Source organism: Archocentrus centrarchus, chromosome 12 (genome assembly GCF_007364275.1).
Source record: "Archocentrus centrarchus isolate MPI-CPG fArcCen1 chromosome 12, fArcCen1, whole genome shotgun sequence".
In the NCBI taxonomy this organism is placed as follows: domain Eukaryota; kingdom Metazoa; phylum Chordata; class Actinopteri; order Cichliformes; family Cichlidae; genus Archocentrus; species Archocentrus centrarchus.
In genome coordinates this window covers 10704995-10732726 of record NC_044357.1, presented here as the reverse complement: position 1 = coordinate 10732726, position 27732 = coordinate 10704995, and the positions used below count along the sequence as shown (strand labels likewise).

At 40.8% G+C, this 27732-nt stretch overlaps 2 protein-coding genes across 4 annotated transcripts; one reads left to right on the top strand and one right to left on the bottom strand.

Moving 5' to 3' along the window:
• LOC115789488 (protein FAM222A-like) lies at positions 1-23147 on the top strand. Of its 2 annotated transcripts, none has more exons than XM_030742926.1 (3): positions 1-273; positions 10194-10359; positions 20625-23147. In XM_030742926.1, exons 2-3 carry the CDS (start codon positions 10230-10232, stop codon positions 22064-22066), a joined length of 1572 nt encoding a protein of 523 aa, XP_030598786.1. In that variant the 5' UTR covers positions 1-273; positions 10194-10229; the 3' UTR covers positions 22067-23147. The 2 variants fall into 2 exon arrangements, with proteins under 2 accessions (XP_030598786.1, XP_030598785.1); XM_030742925.1 differs by having other exon boundaries at positions 10191-10359.
• A 1361-nt stretch (positions 23148-24508) lies between these two features.
• On the bottom strand, positions 24509-27711 carry LOC115789514 (glycolipid transfer protein-like). Of its 2 annotated transcripts, XR_004020705.1 has the most exons (6): positions 27540-27711; positions 27071-27129; positions 26834-26967; positions 26582-26732; positions 25466-25702; positions 24509-25288 (listed from the first exon to the last, which is right to left on the bottom strand). XR_004020705.1 is itself a non-coding variant. In XM_030742960.1 (5 exons), the coding sequence occupies exons 1-5, from the start codon at positions 27640-27642 to the stop codon at positions 25520-25522; spliced, it is 630 nt and encodes a 209-aa protein (XP_030598820.1). In that variant the 5' UTR covers positions 27643-27711; the 3' UTR covers positions 24509-25519. The 2 variants fall into 2 exon arrangements, 1 of the variants encoding a protein (XP_030598820.1); XM_030742960.1 differs by having other exon boundaries at positions 24509-25702.
• Between the last annotated feature and the right edge of the window lie 21 nt (positions 27712-27732).

Sequence of the window (27732 nt, the reverse complement as noted above, 5' to 3'; positions counted from 1 at the left end):
ACGGCTCGGTAGGCTGCTGAGATGATACGCGAGCGATCGCAGGGAAAACCTAATCGGTGAAATTATCTTCCACACCAGCGGCAAATATGTCGAGGAAGTGCAGTTAATGGAGCCAGCTTTATCAATGGATATTCCTCCCGAGGTATCCAGCGCTCATCGCGAATTCAGTGGCGAGATTGCTTTTCCAGAGGAAATACGCCTTCCGAGCAGGAGAACAACCAATCAGCCGTGGCGAACCAAAGATAAACAAGCCTTATGATAAGACAAAACTCTGTAAGACATCGATCATGTTTCCTTTTCCTATCAGAATGTTTGAGGCTTCTCTGTGTGGACTTCTGCGCAATGTTTTTTTTTTTTTTTATGTACAGAAAATGTATTTGCATGCATTTGTACCAGTCTTTAATTATGGCCGCGTGTGTACTATTTAACAGTATGGGAGTAAGAAAGAAAATAGGGTGCTTCAACGTGTAATGTCAGCATTGATTTTAGGTCGACAGCGCTGAATTGGTGAAAGATGTCCAGTGCGCACTAATAGGATAGGAGCGTCTCGCCCTTACTGTATGTCATTATAGCTGTGTATCATATCTATTTGCCAATGTGCACTCATCAGAGTGGAGGTCGTTAATTTGTTTTCCTGCTAAGCAATAATGTATTTAATGCACTGCTTCCTAAGGTAATTATAGGAAATATAGAAGGCCTGTAATTTTTATTTTTAAGACAAGAAACATTTGTAATTTTTAATTATTTTTATTTTTTCTCTTTCCAAGAGATTTTATGATATAAGCAAATATCAGTCTGCACATCCATGAATGGGATGAAGGCTTTGAAAGGCGCTTTATATGTCAGCATCTCAGTGGATACGGGAAGTGCTTTGAAGTACATTATCGGTCATTCAGGGCTGCCTCAGAAGGTTTCCATTTCTATTGTCTCGAAGCCGGAGGTGGGATCATCGCACCTCACTGCACCGGTGGCAGCCGAGGTTGAAGGTTAGCCGCAGCAGAGTTCCTAAAGATTATTGGCCAGGTGTGAAATTCTACCCTGCATGCTTTTCCTGCTTGGGCCAGATCCTTTATTACCCAGAGAGATGGGATGTCACAGCTTAGAACCAGAGGCAGAGAAAAAAAGCCTGCAATTTGGTGTTTTATTATCATCTTCTTTTCTCCTGGCTGTTTACTGTGCAAAAGAGAAATATATGCCAACTCCCCTGGGCTTAGTTTAATAGGCTTCTGGGTCGTTTTTCTTGCTTATGGCTTTCACATAAACATATTTAAATCATGACTCTCTGGCCTTTGATTTATCATATTGTCAAAGTGTATTGAAAATATTGCCGCGTGCCCATTTCCATCCTTTATTCACTCTGAAACCTGCAGTTTGAAAATCCTACTTTTAGCTAACTAGCTGTGATTACATGTTCACATTGTGTTTGCGTGTGTGAAATATGTGTTGTCCGGCCCGAACTTGCTCGAGAGGCTTTTAATTTGCATTGTATCATAAGCAGTCAATGTGCAGGTATCCCCATGGGGGTTTCCCTCTGATCTCACATCTCACACCCCAGCAGTAATTCCAGCTCTGTGAGGGGAAAAGGGATTTGTCATTTGGCTGCCTGCTTCCCTTTGCTTTCTCAGGAGCGAAGCTGAGCTCTGATTTATTGTGAAATTTCCTCAGGCTGGCTCAATCTCCAGGCCTACAGAATTACTGAATGGAAGGAGCTGCTCGCTAGGAGAATGACCTTTTCTTGAAAGATTATTATTCAGGCCCGTGCAAGGACTAATTAAGGTCATGTCTTTTTTTTTTTTTTTTCCTGCTATGTCATCCATTGAGTCACTTTTCCGGGTACAGCAAATTTTCTGTGGTGGATCAGTCCATGGTAGGGAGATGGAATGATAAAATGAGGCAGATGACTTAGAAAATATACAGATGGGCATATCAAACAAAACCTGATCCCTTGTGCCCTACAGTAAGTAGATCCTGTTGCTCCGTTGTGATTTGGATGGGGTTTTTGTTCGCTTCTTTGTCATTCCAATAAAAAGTAGCCACACCCTACAAAAAACCCCTCTTTATTGTGTTTTTCTACTCAAATTGGGCCCATGCTTTACAAAATGAACACCGTGTCATATTCAGTAAGATTAAAAACTAATGCCTGGGGTGATAAACTCAAAAGGAATGTGCTTTCTGAGGCCATAAATGAAGAGAAAATTAGGGTGTATACAGTTGACTTATACCTTCAATCAGAAGAGTCGCCCCCTGCTGGTTAATGGAAAGAAATCTGATTTAAGCCTCTTCCAAACTGGCTTCTGATCCGGACGCTGTCATGGCCTCAGCAGTCACGACATTTCAATGCACTGAAATACCTGTGGGAGGCTGTGGACCTTAAGCACTTTGAACAACAGCCTTTAAAACATCAAATAGGGGATTATCATTTGAAAAAAAATGTTGTTCAATCTCTTCAGTAGAGTTGGAAGAATCAATACGAAGGTGCACGAGGCTGTTTTGGTGGCACATGCTGGCCCAGCACTTTTGCCTTTGGTTTGTCACCTGTCTTCTGTGCACTCAGCTTGGCCTTCCATTTCACTGGGATAATGTCAGTGGTTTTGTTGCTTAGCAATTTCTCCTGTGCACCCTTTGTAATCAGCGCTTTATCTGCTAGGAGATGTCGGGTGTAATTATGAGCAGCCTGCCATCTTTTGAAATTTGTCTAATTGGTCTTTTAATTCTAACAGGATGAAGGGGTAGTGAAACGTGGGTTACGGGTTGAAGGTTAAGGAACGGGCCTCCCGAGGTTAGGGAGGAGGGAACGGGCCTCCTAAGGTTATTATTGTTTTGTCTACATGCTGCTACTTGGTAATTCCTTTTGATTAATGTAGAGCCAAATTTGAATTGATGCGTCATCATTTACCCTGAAAAGAAAGACGGTGAGATGATGTCTTCATAAGCTGGACCAGAGATCAAAGACTCGTTCCTCATAGAGCATTTTAATGTTTCTCTAATGCATGGCAGAAAGCTTCTCATTAGGTTATCTCCCACATAAGAGCCATAAAGGCAGCATTTTCTCCAGTTTTTAATGAGTTGTTTGTTTGCCCCCAAATTTTAATGGCTTGAAGGAATCAGTGACCCTTTACAATTTATATCAGTAAGCTTAGAAGCTGGGGACAAGACTTGGGGAGGAGTTTGTTTGTCTAACATAAACTCATTTTTATCTTCTTTGTCATGGAATTGAAGGATTGAAAACAATTCTGCCCGTCCACGGGTTGGCAGGGCAGCTGTCATGTTAAAATAATAGGCTCCAGCTACTGAAGAAAAGAACTTATCTCTCCACAAAACCTACAGCTCACTCTCATTCAGGATCGGTTATCTTTGAAGTCAGGGTTTTCCAAAGGCCAGGCTGCATACCCATAGCTCTTTGACAGTGTGTCTCAGTGTGCATACTGGGATAAAGATAAGATAAAGCTCTGTTTACCCTCTAATGCTACTTTGGTATTGGCCAGACTTTACCCAGTGTGGAGTGTGATTCTTTTACCTTGGCACCATTTATGTGCAAGGACCATTTTGGGTCAGCCCAAGGCTTTCTTCTTATAAATCAAGGCTGTTTCAAAAGCTTTGGCTCCATTGCTAAATTTGTGCTTAGCATCTTTATATGTAAAAACTCAGAATTACTGTTTTCCAAATAGTCAATCCATTATTAAGACCTCTTTTTTTTTAACCTCTTTATCCCTAATATTAGTGTTGTATACTTGCACAAATGAAAGCTGGACATAAAAATAAGCAAGTTTCTACATATGTCTAGGTTCTATCATTGATTAGATAGAAAAGAGTGACTATAGACTCTCAGAAATGGCCTATATTAATTCAAAAGTAAATGATTAATTATTTGCCAAAAGTGTGAATCTCACAGACAATTTCAAACCATTTGCTGTTTCTATATCAAAATCCTTCTAGAAGCAAGTTTCACCACTAGGTAACCATCGTGGACTAGGTGTGGTCACTTTTTGAGCAGCTATTTTAATTGTCCCAGGACATTTAACCTTAAACCATGTTATTGTCCACCAAAGGGCACTCGGTAACTTCCCTGTTGGCAACACACGTGTTCAGAACGCCGCAAACAACCAGCTGATCCAGACAGTCATTTGCATCGCATGTACAATTTGCAGGAACAAAAAAAAAAAAGCCAATGTTATTGACTATTTTGAGTCTGTATTTAGAGAGAACTAAATAATGACGTACACAAAGTAGAGGGCACACAGCAACCTCCAGGACTGGAAAAATAACTGCAGATACGTGAATGGGTACAGGCTGTAAAAATGTCTGTAGGTCATATTTTATTTTCATATTTATATATAGTTATACAACTCTAATCTTAATGTTATTTTCCCAGTGAGGTATTGACCAGGCTAATAATGCTGCATGATTTAAATCCAACTGAAGGCTCTGGTCATCTGTCTGAATATTATCTATGACAAATTACATAAAGTTTGTGCTTGCATAAATAAGTCATAGGAAATGCTTTCTTACACTGTTATAATACCATTTGCAGGAGCTACTCAGTGCTAATGAGGCTCATTGTTATCAGCTGCAGGCCTAAAGTGTTCCAGAGCAGAGTGACTTCGGGTTGTTTGGCTATCCTGTATGTGAACCTTTATTTCCTTTTTTTTCCTTTTCTTTCTCTACACTAAGTGAGAAGAGAGAAATATGGCTCTCTTGTATGCCATTCTGATACCAATTATGTAAACTATTATAGAATTTAACCAGGCCAGCTCTTATCGGCTAATCCAGAAGTAATAGATTCTATTAAAAATGTATGAAGGGATTGGGGACGGATGATCTGTGTGTGTGTGTGTGTGTGTGTGTGTGTGTGTGTGTGTGTGTGTGTGTGTGTGTGTGTGTGTGTGTGTGTGTGTGTGTGTGTGTGTGTGTGTGAGGCTGTATGGAGATGAATTCAGCAGCTGCAGCAACACTGCTGTCTAATTCTGTCTCTATGTGAGGCTACTTGTCTGGTCTCCATTACTTAGGCAGGTTCCTGCAGTGCTTCTGAAAGCCATACATAATATACAATTAATTATGCAATAAGTGGATTGTTATTCATGGACCCTGTCATCTTTATTCAAAGTGAGACACTGCTTGTTCTCTTTTGTACAAACTAATTGCTCTTTGTTAGTCATTTATTTATTCCTATTTAACCTTCTTTTCTATGTTTTTGTTCTTTCTCTTTGCCTTTTGCTCGCCTGCAGTTTCTGAGTGGAAGGAAGGATATTAGCATAGCACTCGTGCTAATCCACTGGCAGAGTGAAAAGGGTGCTCGTCTTTAAACCTTTTTCATTATCATCTAATTATTTACAGAGGATCCCGAGAACTGCTAACAGCGGCTGAGATGGTTCAGTTAGGGAGGTGCTTGTGTAAATGTGGCACGGCAAGTGTGTGTGTGTTGAGCCATTGTGCATGCTTTGTGCATTTGATGTTTGCTGAGAAGGAGGTTCTTTGTGCAATTTGCTTCTATCTCTACTCTGACCCTTGATGCTGTGCAAAGTCATAAAAGACTCCAGAAGGTCAGACAGATGCTCTTGTCTGAGTTCCTGTATAATTTAGGGCTTTTTCCTGCTTTGATGGATGTTCTTGTGCAGCTGCTTTGTACAACCAAACAGGTAAAGCAAAAACATGAGCCATTTAATGTGTGTGTGCGTTTTATTTTTTGTTTTTTGTAATGTTGTAGTCATGCATACCAAGCTTTATGATCTCAAAGGAATGTGATCATAATGAGTGGATTGTCAGGATATAAATGGCGCTGCTTTGATGATAGTTATCTCAAGAATAACAAGAAGCTATCACAGTTCACTCTAAATCATCTGCAGACTGTATGCTAAATAAAACAATCATACTGAAGTTTCTCCTTATGGCTGTTCACTTGACCTCATTATCTCCCAAAATGCCCTGTGCTGACAGACATCACATTAAAATATGAAGCATTTTACATTATGACAGGGACAAGGGGGAAAGGCTTGGAAAAATGACTTTGTCCGCCAAAATATCCTTATCAGAGTACCAGTGGGGGACAGTTAGACAGACTGCAAAAAAACAAGGTCTTTATCTCCCTGTCAGGCCCTCAGTGGACCACAGGATACCACTTATCACTGGCATGGATGTCGCCTGAGAGTTGAAAGAATTAAACACTTTTGTTGCTCATAATTTTTGTTTTTGTTGATATGTGTGCATGTTAAAGAAGCCCTTGAATAGATAAAGTGGAGACGGTAGATTGTGGACCACGGTGCCTCACACAGGGCTCTGTTAGCTGCTGATTGGAAAGTTAATTGAAGAAAAGTGACTTTGAAGGAGAAAAACACTGTTCACCACATTTGACCTTTTTTGCAAAGGTTTCCAGGTTTCTTAGTTTCTTTCTGTATTATTTCAGACTCTCACAGCTGTCAAATGTAGTACTGTGCAAAAGTCTTGAGCCACCCCCTCATTTGTTTATATTTTGCTAGGAAAATGGATAATAGGTGCAGCGATTTATTGAAATGTGCAAAAATACATGGAAATACAGCATATAAGAAAAAAAACCAGAAAAAAAACAGAGTTTGTACAATTATAGAAGAAGCATAAAATCAACACAGCCTGAACTCTCTTTGGCAGCTTTCTTGTCATTTCTTTAACCCTTGTGCGATCTTAACATTCTCTTTACTCCCCTCGTCCTACGGGTCAAAAATGACCCACCCTACCAAAGCCCCAATATAAAGCAGCCCAATTGAATTTTAAATCTAAAATCTCTTTTGCATGATGAAACAACCTGTTATTTATCAATTCAACTCAATTCAATTCATTTTTTATCATGTATTTTTTGTTACACGATGCAAAAACAGAATCACCAGTGAACAGTATTACACTTTTTTTCTTTTTTACCACAAACTGTCATAACAGTTTGGTTTTACACAGTAAAGGTTTATTATTGCTATTATATAAATTTGAAGTAATTACTTCAGAAGTAATTATATTGATGGCTCTGATGGCTGCCAGTTTGTCTGTCACACGCCTTGCTGGTCTTGACTCACGGTTGTCAAATCTCAGCATTCTTGAGAAAGTGTGAAAGATTTTCAGCGGCATTGCAGCACGAAAAATTGCCCTTCCACTCCCTTCCTCCCAGCGACTATATGTAGCCTCACCACGGGACCTATATACATCTGCTAATATCAAAAGCCCTATGTAGCCACGCAGGTCAATCTCATCCATATTTTTCCAGTTTTCTCCATATTTCCGGAAACCCTCCAAATTTGTATTCTCCAGGATGATTTTTTTCAATGGCTGGTGTGATGAACAGGAGAAAGGTGGATGAAATGTCCTGGACATGGGCAGCCGAATACATTGTACTCCTCGACTCCTATGATGTTTGATGCTGCGGTTCTTCCCTGGTTTCTGTCTGAATTTGATGAGGACCATGCAGTTTTGCCGTTCTTTGACAAAAATGTCTCTCTTGTCAGCTTGAGGGATTTCCTCTTCTTCTTTATCTGAAGATGCATCATCCTCTGGGTTGCATTCCTACCCACCTTCCTTTTCAGATCCATCTTCATCCTCTTGTTCCTCCTGAGCTCCTGAAAATATCTATCCAGGACCTGTTGGGTAGTCTACTCATGGCTTCAGCAAGGAACCAACTAGGGGTGCTTTGATTCAGGGTACCTTTATATCCTCTATACTATATATACTATATAATTTAATTTTATAATGTCTGTGATTGTTTTTTGTTTTGTTTGGGAGCTTGTGTGATGTGAGGGGTTAGCTGCAGATCAAGACTGCAGGTGCGGGTCATATGCACGTTCCAGTTTCTTTGATGTGTGCATGTGTGTGTGTGTACTGAATTTTTTACTATTTCTTAAGTACGTGGCTTTCAGAGATGGTTCATCTGCTATAGATAGTAGTTTGGTTTTTTTGGCCTCCAGTTTCCTCAGTTTTTTGAGGACACTGCACAGCATGCTGAGATATGCCAAGTTTTTGGTTAATAGCTCTTTGGAAATCACCTTGTTGGTGCAAAAATAGAATAGAATGCCTTTATTGTCATTAAACAGAATGTACAATGAGACTGGACAGACATACTAGTACTTATGTCTGTCAAACTGTGTTATCGTTGACATTCTTTGTAGATTCAACTAAAAATGGGAACAGCTGATGTGTTTTTGTGACAGGCTGCTAGTAACAAAGTGCCTAAGAATACAATTGAAAACTAGTTATTTACGAAGCTGTCTGTTATGTGTAGACACAACACTAGTTCAGCCTTTGAGTTAGGTGCCTTTTTTATACTTAAATGAGTCATAGATCAGTGTTGGACAAGGTACAAGGACTGGACTGAAAATGAGTGGGGAAAAATGTGTGTGTATATATATATATATATATATATATATATATATATATATATATATATATATATATATATATATATATATATATAAAATAATATAATAATAAATTCTGCTCTCAGTGATACTTTTTTTTGCTGGCTTCTCTTTGAAATATAATGCCTTCCTTGATGTATTTTCTTCCAGCTGCAAATTATGGGAGTAATGGAAGGTATTCCAATTCCTTTCTCATTTTCTGCTTATGAAGGGATTTCTCCAGACATGCATTTTCTCTCTTGTGTTCCTTCTGCCTTTTTAGTATCTCCCTCTTGACAAATGTGTAGTAATGGAGGGGTTGTTGTGAAATTGCTATTATTTTCAAAATGGAATCTGAACATACCGAGGCTTTTAGCTCTTCAGATGTGTGTGTTCAGATGAGGCAGGTTGCACTGAGCAGTTTGAAGTGAGCTTGTCACCAAGGGACAGATGTTGAGTGGAGGAAGGGAGTGGGGGAATCTTTTTTTTTTTTGGCACCTGAGTAACATAAGATCCACTCTGTCTTCTTCCTTTTGAGGCAAAGGTAATCATGTTTCTGCAGCCCATCACTGAACATGCTGTTATGTGGTTGACTTGCTTTAGCTGCCCTCCAGACCCCGAGGCAGAAATGAAAACAAAAATCCAGAAGAACCTTAAAACTGAAAAAGGAAAAAAGGGCAATCTGACAGCTACATGCTGCAGGCTTGTAGTTGCCATCTTGGGGACTACTGCACATCTAAGAAAAATACAGTGTTTCAGTTTGTGATCACCAGATTGATTAACTATTAATACCAGTGGGTCTGCGGCATTTTGAACTGACAGCAGTTGTCTATCTTCAAGATGGGCTACCTGATGCAAATACAGCAATAAGTACTGCATGATAGCCTGAGGGGTTTTTTTTGTTTTGTTTTACTTTTTGCAATGCTAGCATTCAGAGTTGCTGACTCTTACAGATAATCAAACAGAATGTCAAATGCAATTATCACTGAAATATCTCCTCAAAGCGCAGCGCTCTCTCTTTTTAGTGATTGCTTCAATCAGCACAGCTGTGGCTGTGGCGAGTCTCGTTCAGACACAGGCTCTCATTTCCTCTGACAGTACTTAACACTGCAAACAGCACGGCCTATTTTAGGGAGTGAGCTGCTTTTGGCTTTCTCCGCTGATCAATACAGTCATAAATTCATAGAACAAGAAACCAAGGTCTCGGAGCTGGTTAGAAATTGAAACGCATGGCCTGAGGCTACGGGAGGGTTTGTAAATGATCTGTGATCACAACAGGCAGAAAGCAAGGTTGATAACAGGAAAGAGCCATCATAACAACTGAGCAGAGGAGGGAGATGGAGTCGTGATTAAATGATATTACTTTCTTAAATTTACAGTCTCTGCATTTCAAAGAGGGGCAGCTGAATTTTAATAGGATAAAAGGACCCGAGTGGTTGCAGAGATTTAGATCTACATTTTTACAAAGAACACTCCTGTTGGATTTTAATGTCTGAGGAAGCTTTGGAGTTCACTTCGATCAGCAATGTCTGATGCTTATAATTTGAAGTAAAAAAAAACCCCACTGTGGATAACTGGAGGAATAATTAGCTCATCTATTTGATAGATGGGATGCTATGAAACTACATACAACTGTTCATCTTCCCTAGAGAAGGAAACCCAGTGACTACATTTAGCTCCACTGGCACAAATAAGGCAGCCATCTGCATTTTTTAATATCTCAGCTATTTTATAGAATGCCATGAAATCTGGAAAGGATAGGTGTCTGGTTTGGTGTATTTGCTGTTAATAGTGCTAACCATACTGTAAAAAACTGATTTTCTTTTTTTTTTCTTGTTCTAGCAGGTTTACCCAGGCTGTGCGCAGCCCTAGTGAACTATCATGCTGGCCTGTATCCAGAGACGGCAAAACCTCTCATCGCAGCATTTGGCCTACACACCCAAAAGCCTCGATGTTCCACCGCCGCCATTACTGCTGCCGGTACCACCCCTGCAGCCATGCACCCACAAAGGTGAGTCTGTCAAACATATGAAGGTTTTGCCATAAAGGACATGCTACACTTGGGGACCAAAAAAAAAAAAAAGTCATGTTCTACTTGACCTTGTCGCCTCTAAGTGCTCATAAAGATCATGCATAGTTGTTGTCAGCAGCGTGCTGAGATTCCAGGTACTGTGGAGTGTTTTGAATTAAAGTAATGGGCTACTTGATGATAATGCCTGCTAATTGTAAAAGCTTGTAATCAGTGTGTTCATGCAGTGCAAATGCATGCAGGTCAAAGTGGACAAAGTGGAATTACAGAGTGAAGCAAATCGCCCATACAGAGCTACTAACGGTGCTCACACTGTGTGCAGAAGGTGCTGTTGTTTGACCTTCATTTTGAGTGATTGCACTGCATTTGCTGTAAGGTTGAGTGGTGACTGTTTGGGAGTGGAATTCGTGATTAGATTCCTTTCAATTAACTGATTAAATGAGATTTGTCTGTGGGTTTAGTTCTTGGTCTGATTATTGCTTTCTTTATGTAGGTTACTCATCCTGCTTGTGTAGTGGTCCACATTGCTTACACTTCTTCCTACTTGCAAAGCCTACATCGACAAAATGAGATCACAGTGACGCAAACTCATTCATTCTGCTCTGTTGTCTTTTTCTCAGTTGCTTTAAAAAAAATTCTCTGATTATTCTTCTGGTTTGCTGCTAGTCTACATTATAGATCTATAACAGCTCAAAATGTAATTGGTCCACTGGGTGCATATTACATGAACTGAAGGTGATATTGTGCTTGCTGCAGGTATTGCTTTGCTGTTATCACTAAGAGGCAGTGCTATCGTGTATTTGTGTTTTATTCGGGCCAATGGGAAATTAGCTACTTCAGATATTGAAATGAAATAAAACATTTGAGCTCAGACTGTGGTTTTATAAATATCAGAAACATTAATGGGTCGATGACAACCAGGGAAAAATACTGATTTAAACTAAGTTGAATGAATATGATATCTGTAGGGAAAATAAGCAAACAAGACTTTGATGACGCTATTGTATCGACCTTTATTTCTCTAATATTCAGCTTGGGCTGGGTGTTGGACAAATATCTAATCAACCAATCGCATGACAGCAACTCATTTAGCATTTAGGCATGTAGGCATGCTCAAGACGACTTTCTGAAATTCAAACCGAGCATCAGACTGGAGAAGAAGGGTAACTTTAAATGACTTCGAACATGGCATGGTTGTTGGTGCGAGGCAGGTTGGTCTGAATATTTCAGAAACTGCTGACCTGCTGGGATTTTCCCACACAGTCATCTCCAGGCTTCACAGGGAGTGATCTGAAAGAGGAAGATTTCCAGTGAGCATCCATTCTCTGGGTGAATATATTTTGTTGGTGTCAGAAGAGAATGGCCAGACTGCTTTGAGCTGATAGGAAGGCAGCAGGAACTAGAATAACCACTCATTACAACCAAAGTATACAGAAGAGCATCTCTGAATGCACAGCATCTCAAACCTTGAAGCAAAAGACCACACTGGGTGCCAACTCTGTCAGCGAAGAACAGGAAACTGAGGCTACAATTTTGTACAGACCTGTGACATTTGGATGCTAGGGTCAGCACTTGGTGCAAGTAACTTGAAAGCATGGATCAATCCTACATTGTACTAGTGGTTCAGGCAACTGGTGGTGCTGTAATGGTGTGGGGGATATTTCTTGGCACACTTTGGGCCACCACAGCCCAAAGTGTGAGTATTATTGCTGACCATGTCCATCTTCTTATGACCACAGTGTACCCATCTTCTGATGGCTGCTTCCAGCAGGATAACGTGTCATGTCACAAAGCTCAGATCATTTCAAACTAGCTTCTTGTACATGAGAATGAGTTCACTGCACTCAAATGGGCCCTACAGTCACCAGATCTCAATCCAATAGGGCACCTTTGGCATGTGTTGGAGCAAGAGATTCACGGACATGCAGCCGACAATTCTGCAGAAACTGCGTCACGTCAATATGGACCAAAATCTCTGAAGAATTTTTCCAGTGCAGTTCTGAGGGCAAAAGGGGTCCAACTCAGTACTAGCAAGTGCGCCTAAATAAATGGCCGGTGAATGTTTATGTACATTGTTTCCCACGGGTCAGAGTTAGCTTATCTGACCAGTCATGTTACCATGTTATTTACATGGTCCTGCATGGTCATGCTGGATATCTTGAAACCGCTACATAAAATATGGTCTCCGTGGAGTGGAAGACACATCATTATTTTTAGACTTGATAATGCTTTAATTGTCCATCCAACACTTGCACATTCACAAAAGTGTTTTAACTTTTTCTAGATTTCTCTCGGGTAGAGAGAAATACTCAAGTATGTTGTGAGTCTCCAAACTCTAGGCAGTTAAGAGAACCATATAAAAGCCATGCTGATCTAACAGGTCAAAGAAGACTAACAGGATAGGTGGGAGATGTCAATTAAGTGCATTGTACACATACCCTCACAGTTAAGATACAAGCTTCAATCAGCCAAAATAAGTGAGAACACTGCTGTGGTGTCACAGACTGCACAGTTAATTATTATGACTTTCTTATTTACTTGTAGCCAAACAGTGTGTATCCAGCCATATTCAAATTTGAAATGCTGAAAATTCATTCCCTCTTAAGCTCCATCTACTCATCCCTCATTTCCCCGGGTGAAATACCTCTTTGTCTTTTTTTTTTGGTTATTAAATATTAATTGGGAATCAGTGGAGCGCTTGTCTGCTAAATGTTGGAACAGAAGGGCCTGCTTTGCTTCAGGCAGAAACAGGGATGCATTTCTCATCCTGTTTACCTGCAGGGCCTCCACCCACCCCCACTCCCTCTCTCCCCTTCAGTTTTATGTACTGCACTGTGCGTGGTGCAGCACCCTCCAGCTGTAGCCTGACATTTGAAGCGCAGCCACAGGGAATAGACTGCTGATGGGAGCTCAGTCTGTGTGGTCTAGGCTTCTTCATTAAATGAGTAGCTGGATCATGTTGAAAGGGGACAGTATTAAGCCACTGCTGTGCTTTTGAAAGCCATTTTCATTTTTAGCCATCGATAAATGGAAGGTGCAGGCCATTAGAACTCCCAGCCACGCAAACCAATGTGAAAGATTTCTGAGAAACGACTGTTAGGAATTATGTGTAGAGAATGAATGAGGGCTGTGATGTTCGCTGTTATCTCAGCTTGAAAGCTGGGGCTGGAAATGGTTTTTTTCCCACGCTGCCGGCCTGCACTCGGGCCGCCTTTTGAGAGGGGAAACTTTGCTCGGGCTGGGCAAGCGGCACAGAAACAAATGAGGTATGACACTGGTGCAAGGAAGTATTTGCCAGAGCCTCCTTGAGCACACATTACTAAGTGGTAAACCCTTAGGTTACTCTATTCTGTGAGTACCTACCCTTCAGCTAGGCAGTACTGACATGGGAAGAACGAGGCTTGTGAAAATGAGGTGAATGAGTGTCAGTGTTTGTATTTTTGTGTTTACCAAAGAAGGCTGTGAATAAAGAGGTTAGTGTGAGTGAGATTTAAGAGCATATGGTGTTAGCATTTCCTGTGCCTTACTGCGATGTGAAGTGCAGAGAATTAGCACTCAAATCTGAAGCATGGTGAGCGGCTTTAAACACTGCAATAAAGGCTTTAGCTGCTATCGCTGTGAAGACGAAGGAGCTCTCAGGCAGTGGTTAACCCTTTCACTGTTGCTGTTATTTTTTTTAATGTATTTTTATCAACTTCTTTTTTATAATGCAGACTTATCTGTACTGTAACAGTGAATCAACTAGGAGAGTTTTATATCCATGCTTACAGTAGATGTGATCCAGCTTTGAGTCTCCAAAGATTATCTGTAGGGAAAATGAATGGGACTGAAGGGCACCTGAAATGACTCTGCTGGTGACTTTAGAACAACATTATAACTTTATGGTGCATCTTTGCTTGTATTGACTCTGTTTTTAATGCCCTCTCATGGACAGAAATCAATTACTGCAGGTTTAAACAGAGTTAAGGGAATGCTTGTGCAGTGTGCGCTTAAAACCTGGAGGAAACTGGACAAGTGGAGGAAAAAAGAAGTGACCTAAAAAACTACAGCAGATAAACAGTATCTGAAAGAAAAAAAGAAGAAATAGGAGAAAAGACAAGCTATAGGATCTGAGACAGATATCTGTCCCTTCAGTTGATCCATTTGTTTGCCAAAGGTATGCCAAATTGCAGAAGAAATGGCCTGAAAAGTCAACGGAAACAGGTCTTATGGGGTGATGATCCAAGTTTGAAAATTTTGGGTCAAACTTGTGTCAAGGAAGTCAGGAGAGAGGTGCAACAGCATCTACACGGTGGAGGCTCTGTCATGGTTTAGGCTGCAAGTCAGCCAGTGGTTCTGGGGAGTTTGTCAAAATTGATGGAATTATAAACACTGAAAAGTAGATTTTGAGTCATCATGCAAAACCATCTGGAAAGCATCTGATGGGAAAGTGCCAGTGAAGTGAAAGCATACCCAGAGAGAGGAAAAAAAAGCAGTGTGGGATCATGTTGACAGAGAATGGAGCAAAAGGCAGCCAACATCCAAAGAAGAGCTTTGAATGTCCTTCACTATTCATATGTATGTTTATATGTGTTTCAATAAATCGCTGGACCAGTTTCTCGTTTTCCTAACAAAATCTAAAAAAAATGGGGTGAGTCAAGACTTTTCCACAGTACCATATTAGCGTAAACACAGAAGATGAATGGAGGGGCTGCATTAAGGGTCAGCACAAGACAAATGAGAATTTTCTTTAACTTTGAATGATGCAGTTACTCAAGTTGAGTCACAAAATAAAAACATGGAGCTTTATAATAATATTGGAGGTTGGGAATTCACTGAAGTAATCAATCACACCAGCATGTAATTAGTATCTAATCATGTAAATAATGCACCCCCCCCCAAAAACAAACAAACAAACAAACAAACAAAAAAAAAAACACAACAACAACAAAAAGCAAGAGGCATAAATTTATCTTCCATTTGTGGCCTAGCAGCTGCTAGGTTAGCCATTTGCCCTGTCTAACAGGCAGATAGTCGATTGCAGAAGCTCGTCTTAAACAGATGAATGAAGGCAGGGCCAATTAATTACATGGTTCTAATGACTGGACTTACTGGGCCAACTGAGTGCACGGAGGAGGTTGTCATGGTAACAGAGAAATGGCTTTTAAAAGCGTTCTCGAATTTCTGAGCTTTGTCCCTAGTTATTAAGGTATTTTAAATATCAGGATTATTGGTGTGGTAAACAAGTATTTATGCCTGCTGAGACGCGCTGTTCTGTAATTAACTGCCAGTTTTCAGTGCCATGTTCCTGCTGAGGATTTGACACTCGTAAACATGTTATCACACAACAGTGTTCAAGATAAGTCTTTAGCCTAACATCAAAGACCTGTGGATTTTTTATTTTTTTTTTTTTTGCCTGGCAGTTCTGCCAAAATGTATGGATAATAACAAAGAAATAGAATTTTAGTTTTATCTCATTTGGGAATCGTATCTAGCAGCCATTGTAATTGTTTCCTTATGTTCTCCCTCTGGGTATGAAATGGTTGGAAGCTGTGGTTTTGGAAACTCAATGAGCCTGTCCAACTCCTGTTTCAGCCCTGCCTCTGGGGCTTGTTTTGCCCATAAATTAGTGATTAACTCAAAGTGCTCCAAAACAATGAGGTCTCTGCTCTAATCTGGGGGAAATGGCTTCAAGTGTGACCACGGGAAAAAGATTAGCCCGTTTAAAGTGGCAGGAAGCATCGAGTGGGATTGTATGTGGGTGGAAAAAGGTTATGAAAGACCATATGTATGTACACATCTACATACCACAGGATGATTAAAAATGGTTTATCCCTCCAGATTATTTTTATGCTAATATTAATGAAATCTCCTTCCTTAAGCCACAAACACACACACACACACACATGTAATAAATCAGGCGTAGTGGTGATTGAGCATTTATGATTGCCCCTCACCCCGAGCTCTTTCTTTCCAAGCACGTCCCCTGCATGGAAGGAGGAAATCGGGATTAGTTGTTTCCTGTGAAAGTGTGCCAGTTTCACTGGGTGCCATAACAGTTGAGCAGCATGTTTAATGTGTCGAACCCCTTTCAACCAAGAAAACACTGAAGCCTGACTAGCAGAGCCATTAAATGTATCAACATGGTTTTAGCAGCACCATATATCACAGTCACTATGCATTGTTTTCTTTTTTCTTCTTCTTCTTCTTTTTTTTTTAAAGAGACACACAAACAAGCTTATTTCAGTCAGTCCCATCTCAAAAAGCAAGGAGTGGAAATGCTAAAAGGTCAAAGCATATTTAAGCACTGCATGATGGCTTTGGTCAAAGCTGCTTGCGGAAAGTGGCTGATGGTATTTTCTGAGCTGCTTCTACTTCTGTTGCTGCTCGCTGTCAGGGCTGAGGGGAAAAAACAGCATGCTGTCTGCAGGTTCAGGGTGATTAAGTGCTTAAGGTCAGACTGCTAATTATCTCTCTGCCATGCCTTACCTCACAGCACAGAGCTGCCATTTCCTTGTTGTCATGTGAACAGCCTTGTATTTATTTTCACTTCGTATCTTTATTTTATACCGCTGAATCTAATTGGTTGAGTCCAGTGCCTTTCACAGGAAATGGCCTCATGAAGCAGTGTAGAGTCTGAAGAATTCTTGATTTTTAAAAGGTGACGGGGTGGTTTTAAATCCCCTTTTTAAATCTGGTCTCAAATTAAATAGACAAGCCCTTATTTTGAATCCTCTTTTGCTCATAATCCTTTACAGCTGAGCAGTGGTTGTCACCCTCATTGGGCACCCACTTCAAGGGAAAACAGTTTTCTTCTCAGATGCTTGTACTTCATATCCTTTTCAGTCCCATCTAATCTTTTCTTGCTTTAAAAATCTTGCGACCCGTGAGATTGACCCCCCCCCTTGAGAAATTAAAAGCCACCAGGCTGGATCCACTAAAGTAAGCTGTAAAATGCAATTTATGCTCAACTTTCAAGCTTTTTTTTTTTTTTTTTCATGATCTGGACCCATGACGTTATCTGTTGGAGCTTCATGTGAGAATGTGCATGTGAGGCAGTGTTAAACGCTCTTTAACCTGTAAAAAAAAACAAATGCAGGTAGTTGTCTGGTGAATTCACAGCAAGAGAGCGGCTGTTGTGTGTGTGTGCGTGTGTGTGTGTGTGTGTGTGTGTGTGTGTGTGTGTGTGTGTGTGTGTGTGTGTCACCCTCACTTAATCCAAGCTGAGAATTTCCTGTACTGAGAGCGTGTCTGAAGGAGACTATCCCCTGCTGTGTGCTATATGTGATAAAGGGCAGTGCACCGACTCGACCCTGCCGACACTGAGAGCCCATGTGTGAAAATGGCTCCTGTTTGACTACAGTGTAAAAACTGTTAATGAATGTGCTAGAAATGTAAGCCTGCATTAATGCAAACCTATTGTAAGATCAGCGTGAACGATCCCGTTAAAAGCAGCAGAGAAAGATTAGAGTAGATTAACTTATTCTCGGGTTAAAAGTGTGCAGCAGTTTTATCGCAGACATTCTTATCTGCAGAATGAAAATAATTAGGTTTTACTGGCTCATATGCTTATGTGCTGCAGTTGAAATGCTCGGAATTACAGTACTTGTAGCTTAACACTGGAAAATAAGCTGGAATTAAAAGCTGGCTTCATTTTTTTTTGTTATGTTAGGGTTAGGGTTTGCTTGTTTTCAAAGTAAAGGACGAAACAAGCGTATGCTGTGAAATGCACATTGTCTCCTTTGCCTTACAACTCTTTACATTAAAGTTCAAACCTAATTTTGGAGCGTGCAAATGACCTTTTCGTACCTGCGGCTTACAGTGGAAGCAGTGCTTCACTATAATAAATACACGCAAGCCTGCATATGCTGAGTATTTGGATATGATGGCAGCCGGCACAGCAGGCTATTGTCTAATTGGCAGCTCGTGAGAAAACATCAGCCTTCACACTGCAGCTGATGAACTACACATTTTAATTTGGGTGTGCTCGCAGGAAAGCTTATCGGCATTCATGTGTTCTGTGAAGAAAGACTTATGGCATACTTTCATTACAGCTAGTGCATGCTTTGGGGGAAGCCGGCGCTGATTGGTAAACATCCCATGTGGCGCTCACTTCACTGTCATTAAATACTGCTGATTGGTGTTAAAGCCTTCAATACTGAAAACGAGAACCTGTGGTTGTAATTTTGAGCAAATTTAATGCCGGGCATGCTGTTTTTGATCACAGTTGTAACTTCACATTATCCAGTGGTTGCTTTTTTTTTTTTTTTTTCTGGCAGGATAAACTAAACTGATCCCCTTTTCTTTTCTTTTTTTTTTTTTTTTTTTTTTTTTTTTTTTTTAATGCGTATGTCACACCGTAGTGGTCCTCAGATGATAAATATGTGAATGCAGAGTGCCTATTTGCAAATGAGGTTTCCATAGTGGCACATTAAGGCAGCCACAGTGGGAAGTGCAGCTGTGTTGTGTCTCCATAGCTCTGACAGGGCTGTAATCTCTGGACTAACAATATCAGACACCCCGTGAAGACGTGTTAGCATTCAAAGTGTTTGAAGTGTTTGTGGAACAGCAAGCCAATCACAGCGTGCAGGGCTTAACACTGACATTTTACTCAACCAGAAACAGCTAAAATGTCTGTCTTTGATTTGTTTCGCTAAATCATCTATCTTTGCTTAACTGAGCGCCATTATCAAAGGCGGGAAAGGGGGGGGGGGGGGCACTTTTTGGTGCTGTGATGATGCAAGTGGTTATTATGCTTTTAAATGTCTCATTGCATCTAATCATCTAAGCTCCTTTCAGGTGGATATGAGCCTCTTCTTCTGAGGCTTTCTAGTCTTGAATATTTATTTAATTTTTAGCCAGAAATTGTTATTGCAGCTGGTTTTTCCCTGATACCTCCTCTTCTCCGTGAGCCGTATTATGGGAAACCAGAGAGGGGATAGCTCCCATCTTGATGTTGTGTACAATACAAACACCTCTCCAACATTCCAGCTGTCATTGTTTTCTATAGCAGCACTGCACTGTGATACATAATAAGCAGTGTTTTTTGGCTTTTGTTTTATTTCTCTGCAGAATTCACTCATGCTCCCGGCACCATGGTGCTGCTCCTTCTGCTCCACTGGGAGATTGTTGGATGGATTGAACACTCCACCTTGCCTCTTTTCTCCATTTTAAACACCCAATTTATTTCTTTCATGAGATGGATCTTGTAGATTGACTCATTTTCACAGTCGGGAGGCTCACTGTAGGCCTGAAATGAAATGAACTCCCAAATCAATTTCAAATGGGAACGACGAGCGAGCGCTCCCCTGCATAGCTGGAATTGGATTTGTTATTGAAAATGAAATGAAGTGTTTTTTTGTTTTGTTTTGTTTTTTTTCCCTTCACATTTATTGCAGATTACAGCTTTGTTCTTTTGCCTGCTGCGATTTCCTCTGACTTACACTGTGATCTGGGTTAATTTCAGCAGCTTTTCTTTTTATGTCAGAAATTCCATAAAAGTGTCACTCCGAAAGGTGGCGGTAATTTCTACACGGTGATTTATTGTTTTTAAATGGGGTGCCTTTTTCCCACCTTAGTCACTAGGAGTTAAGCAGCCATGAAATTGCTTGAATAATAGTGTTTAAATCCAATCTTAGTTTGTCCCGTCTGCTTTCCCGCACACAATTCAGTCATCGGCGCCCTCGACGATTTTTTCTTTGTCCATCTGCATCAAGTTTTCCTTCACAGTTTAGGCTGCAGGCTTTTGCATAGATTAGGTGCAAGTTTATGAAAGCATAAAATGGAACAGCATTCCATGCGCAGGAGCTGGTGATGCTTGAGTAATTTATGTAGGCAAATTGCTTGGTAATCTTTATTAAATGAGTCTTATGCTTTTGCTAAGGTGCGTTCCAATCATCAAGCTTAATTTTAATTCAATTTTTAAAAAAGCAGAAGGAAAAAAAATTTGTCTTAGCCTGTTTGTCAGAGGATTTACTGTGCTAGGATCACCCTGCACTGTTTTTTATAGATTTTACACCGCTGTGAAATTAGACCCTTTGTTTTCTCCTGTTTCTACTCTTCATCTTGTAATTTCCCAAGATAAGAGAATTCTGAGTTGAACTGAGCTCGAGTTTAAAAATGCCAGAGGAGTGTGATTAAAAACTGGTTTGATATTTTAAGGAAAAACGACATGGAGCACTGTTTTTTTTTTTTTGTTTGTTTGTTTTTTTTTTTATGGGCTCGCTTTCTGAGCTAATCGCCATTTCTATCTTCTGCTTTCTTCTCAGGGGAGCCATCCGCCATGATTTCTCGATACCCTTCTCCTGCAGAGTTGGATGCTTTTGCCCAGAAAACCGCCAACAGCCCACTGTCCATCAAAATCTTTCCGTCGGACGTGCGGGTACCACAACACAAACAGCTTAACAAAACAGTAAATGGCTTAGATACTACAGGCCAACACTACAGTCCCTATTCGCATCCATACTCAGGAGGCTACCAAGGCTTGTTGGCCATTGTCAAAGCCTCTGTGGTGGTCAAAGGTGTTGTGAAAACCTTTGAGGGCAGAAGGACTAAACATATCAACACCCAGGCTTCTGTGGCACCATATAATAATCATCTGAATAATAGCTACACCGTCAGAAGTGGGCATAAGGCCTATCGTGTAAACTCATGCAAGCCCCCTGATGCACCGATTGAGACACTTTGTTCTAGCGTTGGAATAGCCTCTGGAGATCAGAGCCTGGCCCCCAAGTCTGAGCTGGCAGAGGTTCAAAGCTTGATGAGGCAGATGAGCAGAGTTCCTCACAGCCAGGCACCGCAGCTGGGGGGAGAGGCCCGAGCCAGCCCCTCGCTGCAGGCCGTGGCTGCGGTGGCACATTCAGACTCAGACTTTGTCCTGGGAGTGCCTCCCCAGAGCAGTCTGGCTTTCGCAGGAGCAGTGCTACCAACACAGAGTGCAGACATAGCCAAAGCTGGATACTTGGAGAAAGGAGACTACACTGCGTGGCAGCACAAAGCTCAAATGCAGCAGCAGCCCTATCAGCAGGGAGCAGTGAGGATGTATGGTGTGAGTAACAGTGCTCAGGGGCACAGAGCAGCAGAGGCAGGGGTTGGCCATTCTCCTGAAACCTGCCTCCCTTTGGCCTGCTCCTCACAGCTGTCCTATAGGCCACATCCTGGCAGAGTGGGCGCCAGGCAGGAGCAAATCAGCGGGTCCTCTCTGAGCAGCGCCACCATACACGGGGAGCTGTCTGTCGGGCAGTACTTCGCTCCTCTCTGGGACAGCGTTGTGGCTACCCCTAACAGTGACTGTTATCCTTATCAGGTGCTGGCAACGGGTACATGTGCAGCCAGGCCTAGAGATGTGGGTCTCTCCCATCCCCATCCCCATTTCCGCTCAAACCACCATCAACATCAACACCACCACCACCCACAACATCACCAGGCACAGCTTCACCCTCCTCCTCTTCCTCCTCCTCTTCCTCCTCCTCCTCCTCATACCCAGGCCTACAGCACAGACCAAAACCTCTGTTGTGGGCTGTCTAGTTCTAGCCTGTGCCACGCTGCAGTGCTTAGCAGCAGCCTGCAGTCTCTGGAGTGCCTCATCAGTGAGATCCACCCTCCCTGCATCAAAGAACGCATGCTGGGCCGTGGGTACGAAGCCATGGGGATGCCTCAGCTGCTGGAGCACCAACAGCAAACCCACATCCAGCTCCCAGTTTTCAGATAAGACAGAAGGACGGAGAAGTGACGAACCTTTTATAGACTGGAAATGTCTATGAGTAAGAGACATGCCTTTTAGTTTGTGCATGTACTTTATTTGTAGAAGGCTTTGTCTCATAAGCCTGAAAAAGGTAAATGATAATCATGACTTAAAATACAGGTTTATTCTATGGACTTTCCATGTTGTATTTTTATACCTTAAATGGCCATCGGACATGATTGCTGTTGTTCCTGTGATGCTGAGCACTTACTTACATTTTTACATGACATGACATAATCATTGGTAACCTTCTGAAAACTTTTACTTGAACCCGGTAATGATCTCTGGTAAGCGTTTGTGTGAATATACTGTATATTTTTTTCTCATTAGTTTCTCAAGAGGAAGAATTTCTTTGCTTTTAACCGATCTTTTGGTTGTCAGCTGATTTGTTGTGGACTGTTTTTTTTTTTTCTTTTTTCTTTTCACTTTCACTTAACAGGCATACGCAGTGCCCCAGCTTTCTCAGTACGATGCAACTCTCCTGGATGCTGCATGGGGAAATATTTTGACCGTACAAATGTGAATATATTTATTTTTTGTTACAGTCACGGACAAACTTCTGTAATTTAACACCTATACTGATTTAATGTAGTCACGCTCGGCTCGGCTTATGAGGACTGTTGCATATCCAAATCAACACTGTGGCATTCAGGCCGAGCAAGATATGCCCTTGCCCTTGGTTGTATTTTTTTAAAGGTTTTTAAATTTCAAAAAGGTTGTGTGAACATTTTTCCTTGAATGACATAAGGTTCTGACACTGTTTTCACAACGCCATGCGTGTAATGGAGTGCTACCTTGAAGAGCAGGCCGCCTGAATCATTTACAGTGTCTTCTTTGTAGGGCTATCTTATCTCTGATGGGTTGAGATGTGTGACTGAGTAGTTCTTTGTGTGTCTGCACTGGTTCTGTAATACAAATTATTTATGTCTGCCCTTTGATTTATATGGCAAACTGTCTCTCTTATAAAGTGCAATTATTATATATGAATATGTGAGCGCTCTCCATGAATTATGTTGATGAAATAACGACATTTTGCTATGTATGACCCTAATCCCTCACCCCCCCCCCCCTTTTTTTTTTGGCTTCTTCTTAATAAGGATTGTCAAGTAAATTAAATTTTCTAAACCCAGCGCGTACTGTCTTATTACCTATTAATAGTCATTATCTGGCAAACTTGCAGCCTTTTATTATATTCATGAATGATAAAACAGTTGTGGGAAGCTGAGGAATTTTTTTCTAGCTTTATTGCAATGGGGTTAAAGGCTTAACCATAAGGTGGGTCTTTTTTTTTTTTTATTTCTTTCTTTAAAAAACCTTGTTTCATTAAGCTCCATCTTTTCAGTTTTATTATGTGATGTAAGTCAATCCTTAGCTGGAAAAGATTGGACTGGCTCCTTTATAAATGATGCAGGCTGAAAGCGCTAATTTTGTTATCACTGAATGATGTTAGTCCAGATGGATGGCCCATGCTCGAGGCAGAAGCCAATGAATACTTCAAAATACGTAAGTGAAAATGTGCAGACCTATTCCTGCAGATATTACATTTTGATATGAAAAATACATGCTTCCTCGAAGATATATTCATGTGAATATTGTTGTTCACATTATTGAGAAATAGGCTGGCTGTTTCCCAGCTATTGAATTGCTAATGTTCAATGATGTGCCTGCCTGCGCTCCTTATTTTGGTTCATTTGTCCTCCTAAATTGGACGCTTCTAGCTGCGATCCAGACATAAAATGCACAGCCACTTTAAGCAGACCATTATAAAACAAATAACCTAGATGGTGTGAATAATGGCATTAGACGCCCTGTTAGGAATAAAACTGCAGTATTCAAATGATGACCTCATTGCACATAACAAATATGTCACCGTTAAAGGTCAGTGGCTTTGTCATTGAATCGCTGTCATAAATTATTTCCGGTCTTTAGTCTGTTGTGTCCTGTCTTTACTTGGAGCTTTTCCATCCTATCAGGCAGGACTGCTGATAAACCGACAGGATTACAGACATGCTTCTCTTGCTCGGAGACGATTAACTCAGGCTGGGCTCCTCCGGGAGAGGAACCAGAGCCATTCTGGCCTCTGGGACACACTTCAGATAAGTTAGGCTAAGGAGAGGAAGAGGATGGTTGATTTGAAGGATTAGGATGCATGAGGACGTGAATCCTCTCTGATTTACTTCTGTATGGAAAAAAAAAATTTTCAAAATCAACTTTAAACCACTAAGAGCTCTTTCACAAAGCTGGTTTTGAAGAATTAAAAGATTCCAGTTGTCAGAAACTGGAACTATAGGTTTATTGCATACTTCATTTAATCAAGTATCTTTTTTTTTTAAATAGTGTATGCTGTAGCTGTACAACAATCATGCTCAAGAGGGGGAAAAAAAAACAAGTAAATATCGCCACCTAGTGTAAGATTCACAAACTGAGTTATTTAATTTGAGTCAAAAGTTTTAACAAATATATAAATTTCTTCAGAAAGAAACACTGCATACAGCATTCACTTATTAAAAAAAAAAAATATGCCTGTGATTCATAAATTATGAGTAAATGTGAACATGGGTTGCTGTTCACCCGAAATGAAAAAAAGCTTCAGTTCTCAAAATTATTTTGGTTAGAGCAGTTAAGATGTAATAGGTCACAGAACAACGCAAACAAAGCATACACAAGCCGCACCCTGCTGCTGAACAAAAGCACAACAAACGCCACAAAAAGGTTTAAAAAAAAAAACAAACTTGTTCTACTAGCTTTTCTTTACAGGTGAATTTACAGATAAATTAAAGGAAAATGAACACTTTTTAATCAGAATATAGAAAAGTCAGTTGACTTCTGGGATATTGATCTGGTCAGTTAAGTAGCAGAGAGGTTTGTTGATCAGTTTCAGCTGCTTTGGTATTGATTAAATTAACAACAGGCAGTAGATATCTGTATAGATAACCAGCTTTCTGGAGCTGTATAAATGTGGAGCTTATTTTTAAAACATTCATTCAGTAACAGCAAGGCACTCTGTGGAATCCAAAAATTTGAAGATGTAAAATTTACTGAGCTTGTGCAGTCAGGTTGAGAACATCTGAATGTAAGAAATGAACAGGAATTAAAGTTGAAGGTGAAGCAGCCTGTTGTATATAAAGCAGTAACTCACGCAAAATCATGCCAAAATGGTCCAGTGCAAAAGTGAAAACTGCAACAATCCTGCATTAAAATTAAATTAAATAAGAAAAAGCTGCATTTAATTAAGGCATTTGCATTGTCTAAAGAGCAAATTCAAAGCAATAAAAATTATAGTTTCATTAAAGAAATAAATATCACACAAGAAGGGAAAAAAAAAAAATCGAATCAATCCTAAAAATAACTGGACGTATGCGACACCTGAGAGCTACGCAGGGCACTCCTGCACGTCCAGTCCAGTCACGTGCCGGGACGTCAAACAGTGTAGTCCAGCTCCGCATTCAGATTTGTGTACATCTCGTAGATGGTATCTACAGTGGCTGTGTAATTAACCAGGAACTGACGAACATTTATCAGACAGTCCTCCTCTTTCACTTCCTCTCCTTTTGACAGAGCCTTCAGGAAGTTTGATCTGTAGGGAGCTGCAAGTAATGCAGCCTAAAAAAAAAAAAAAAAAACAATAATATAGACAAGGATAATCATTTAAATATAAAACAAATATATCTACAAATAGGGTGTGGGTGCAACATTATGTAGCATGTAATGAAACTGTTTTCCTGTGGACTTCCTTTTGAAGTAATCTATTAATCCAGCACAAAAAGTCTTATCAGCTTCGGAGAGAATATTGATAAGATCATGTTAGTATCAATGGCATTATTGAACCTGTTTATGGGTCCCATTCTTTATCTTGTATTGATTCCTGATAAATTTTCTGTGTGGAAGAACAGACCTATGCAACTGCTTTATCTGAGTCTCAACAGATAAATGTGGGAACAGCCAGACTGCAACAACAATATGTGAGTGTGTATGTGGGACACATTACACAAATTTTAATATTGCCAAACTTAAATAAACACATGAAGATTTTGCAGGTTAAGGGTTTGTTTGTGGTTTGACATCCCTGCCCCATACTAATAACTTAAAAATGTTAATTTAAATGTTAATTTATTCTCATAATTGCCCCTGTAAGAAACTGGAAAACCAACTCTTGGGCAATAATCTCTCTGAAAAATCACTGTCCTCTGGCTTCCCAGTTGCATTTCCTCTTTTTTTTTGTTTTTTTTTTTTTGTGGTAGTTTCCATCACCTTACACAGAAAATCTGCACATTCCATAAGGTGAGGCACCTGGTTACAACACTGTATTGAGTCTGACAGTACTGTTGTGCAATGCTGCAGAAAAACATGCCAGCATGAGGTGTTATCAGTGGACTGCACAATTTGAAACTGGTTCTCAGTTCTCACATGTGGGTGTGACTGGAGTAGTCTCTGTACTGCATTACAATAAGAAATTAGCGAGTTTCTCCACATTTTACTCACATGGAAAATCTTTTGCACAATCCAGCCATGGTATCTCTTCAGTGCCTGCTCATAGGCTTTGGTCACATTCACCCGAATGAGGTTTGGGTTGTTCTCATCTCTGTCCCCGTCTGCCAAACTCTGGAGCAGAATCTGAATGAAACGTAGACCCCTGCAGGAGACACAGAGTATTGAAAACTATTCGGCAGCTTCATGTCACCCGATGTAAGGCCAAAATACAGTATGAGACAGCACAGTTTAGGGAGTCCTGACCTCTTCAGCCACATCAGAGCTAATGTTGCTCCAACTTTAGGCCACTCTGCTCCATGGGCTTCTCGCTCTGCCACCAGAATGTCCTGCAGGGTGGTGTACTTTGCAGGATCCGTGACATATACCGCTCTAATTTTCTGAAAATGCAGATTTGGGTTCAGTTTGGGTACCGGATTTGCACCCATCTGCCATTTAAATTCCTTACAGTAACACAAATAGAGATGCACGTCTGTATCCTACCGTTATATTGCCGTTAATGTCTGATTTGATGACTGAAAACACTTTTGATCCTAAGCAGTCTGGAAGAAAAACAGACATCTAAGAGCAAAGCAAATAAAACATGAATGGCTTGACACGTCCCTGGCTCAGAGGAGGGGATGAATGCCAATCAGCTGTTTACAAAGAGAGGGGGAAAATGCATTGGCTGCATAGTCCCAGTTAAGTCACAATGAGGTCAATGTGTGCTCTGTTCACAGAGTCAACAAAGAGTTTCTCTATAGGCAAAACAGTCGCGGCTGGCTGAGATCGACACCTCCGTTTCTGGTGTGAAATATCCGCCTCCCATTTGAAAGCTACGTTCAGGTGATCAGACGAGTTAGTCAAATAAAACGTGCCGTGAGGAACAAGTCAGCAAAGTATGATGGGTGACGCGAGTTTCGTCAAGTCACCTTTACGCGTGTTGTCGGACTTCAGATGGCGGTCTACTCACCAAAAAACGCAGGGAGATGAGACACATTGTCCAGGAATGTCTTAGTGTCGAGCGACTTGTCAGGGGGCAGTTCATTGAATTGATTATCCATTAAAAGCGACATGATCCTTTCCTTATGAGCGTGATAAATACAGAAGCGGCAGCAGCGAGCAGCTCTCAGCTGAGAAGAACCCGGAACTATGCTGCTGTGATG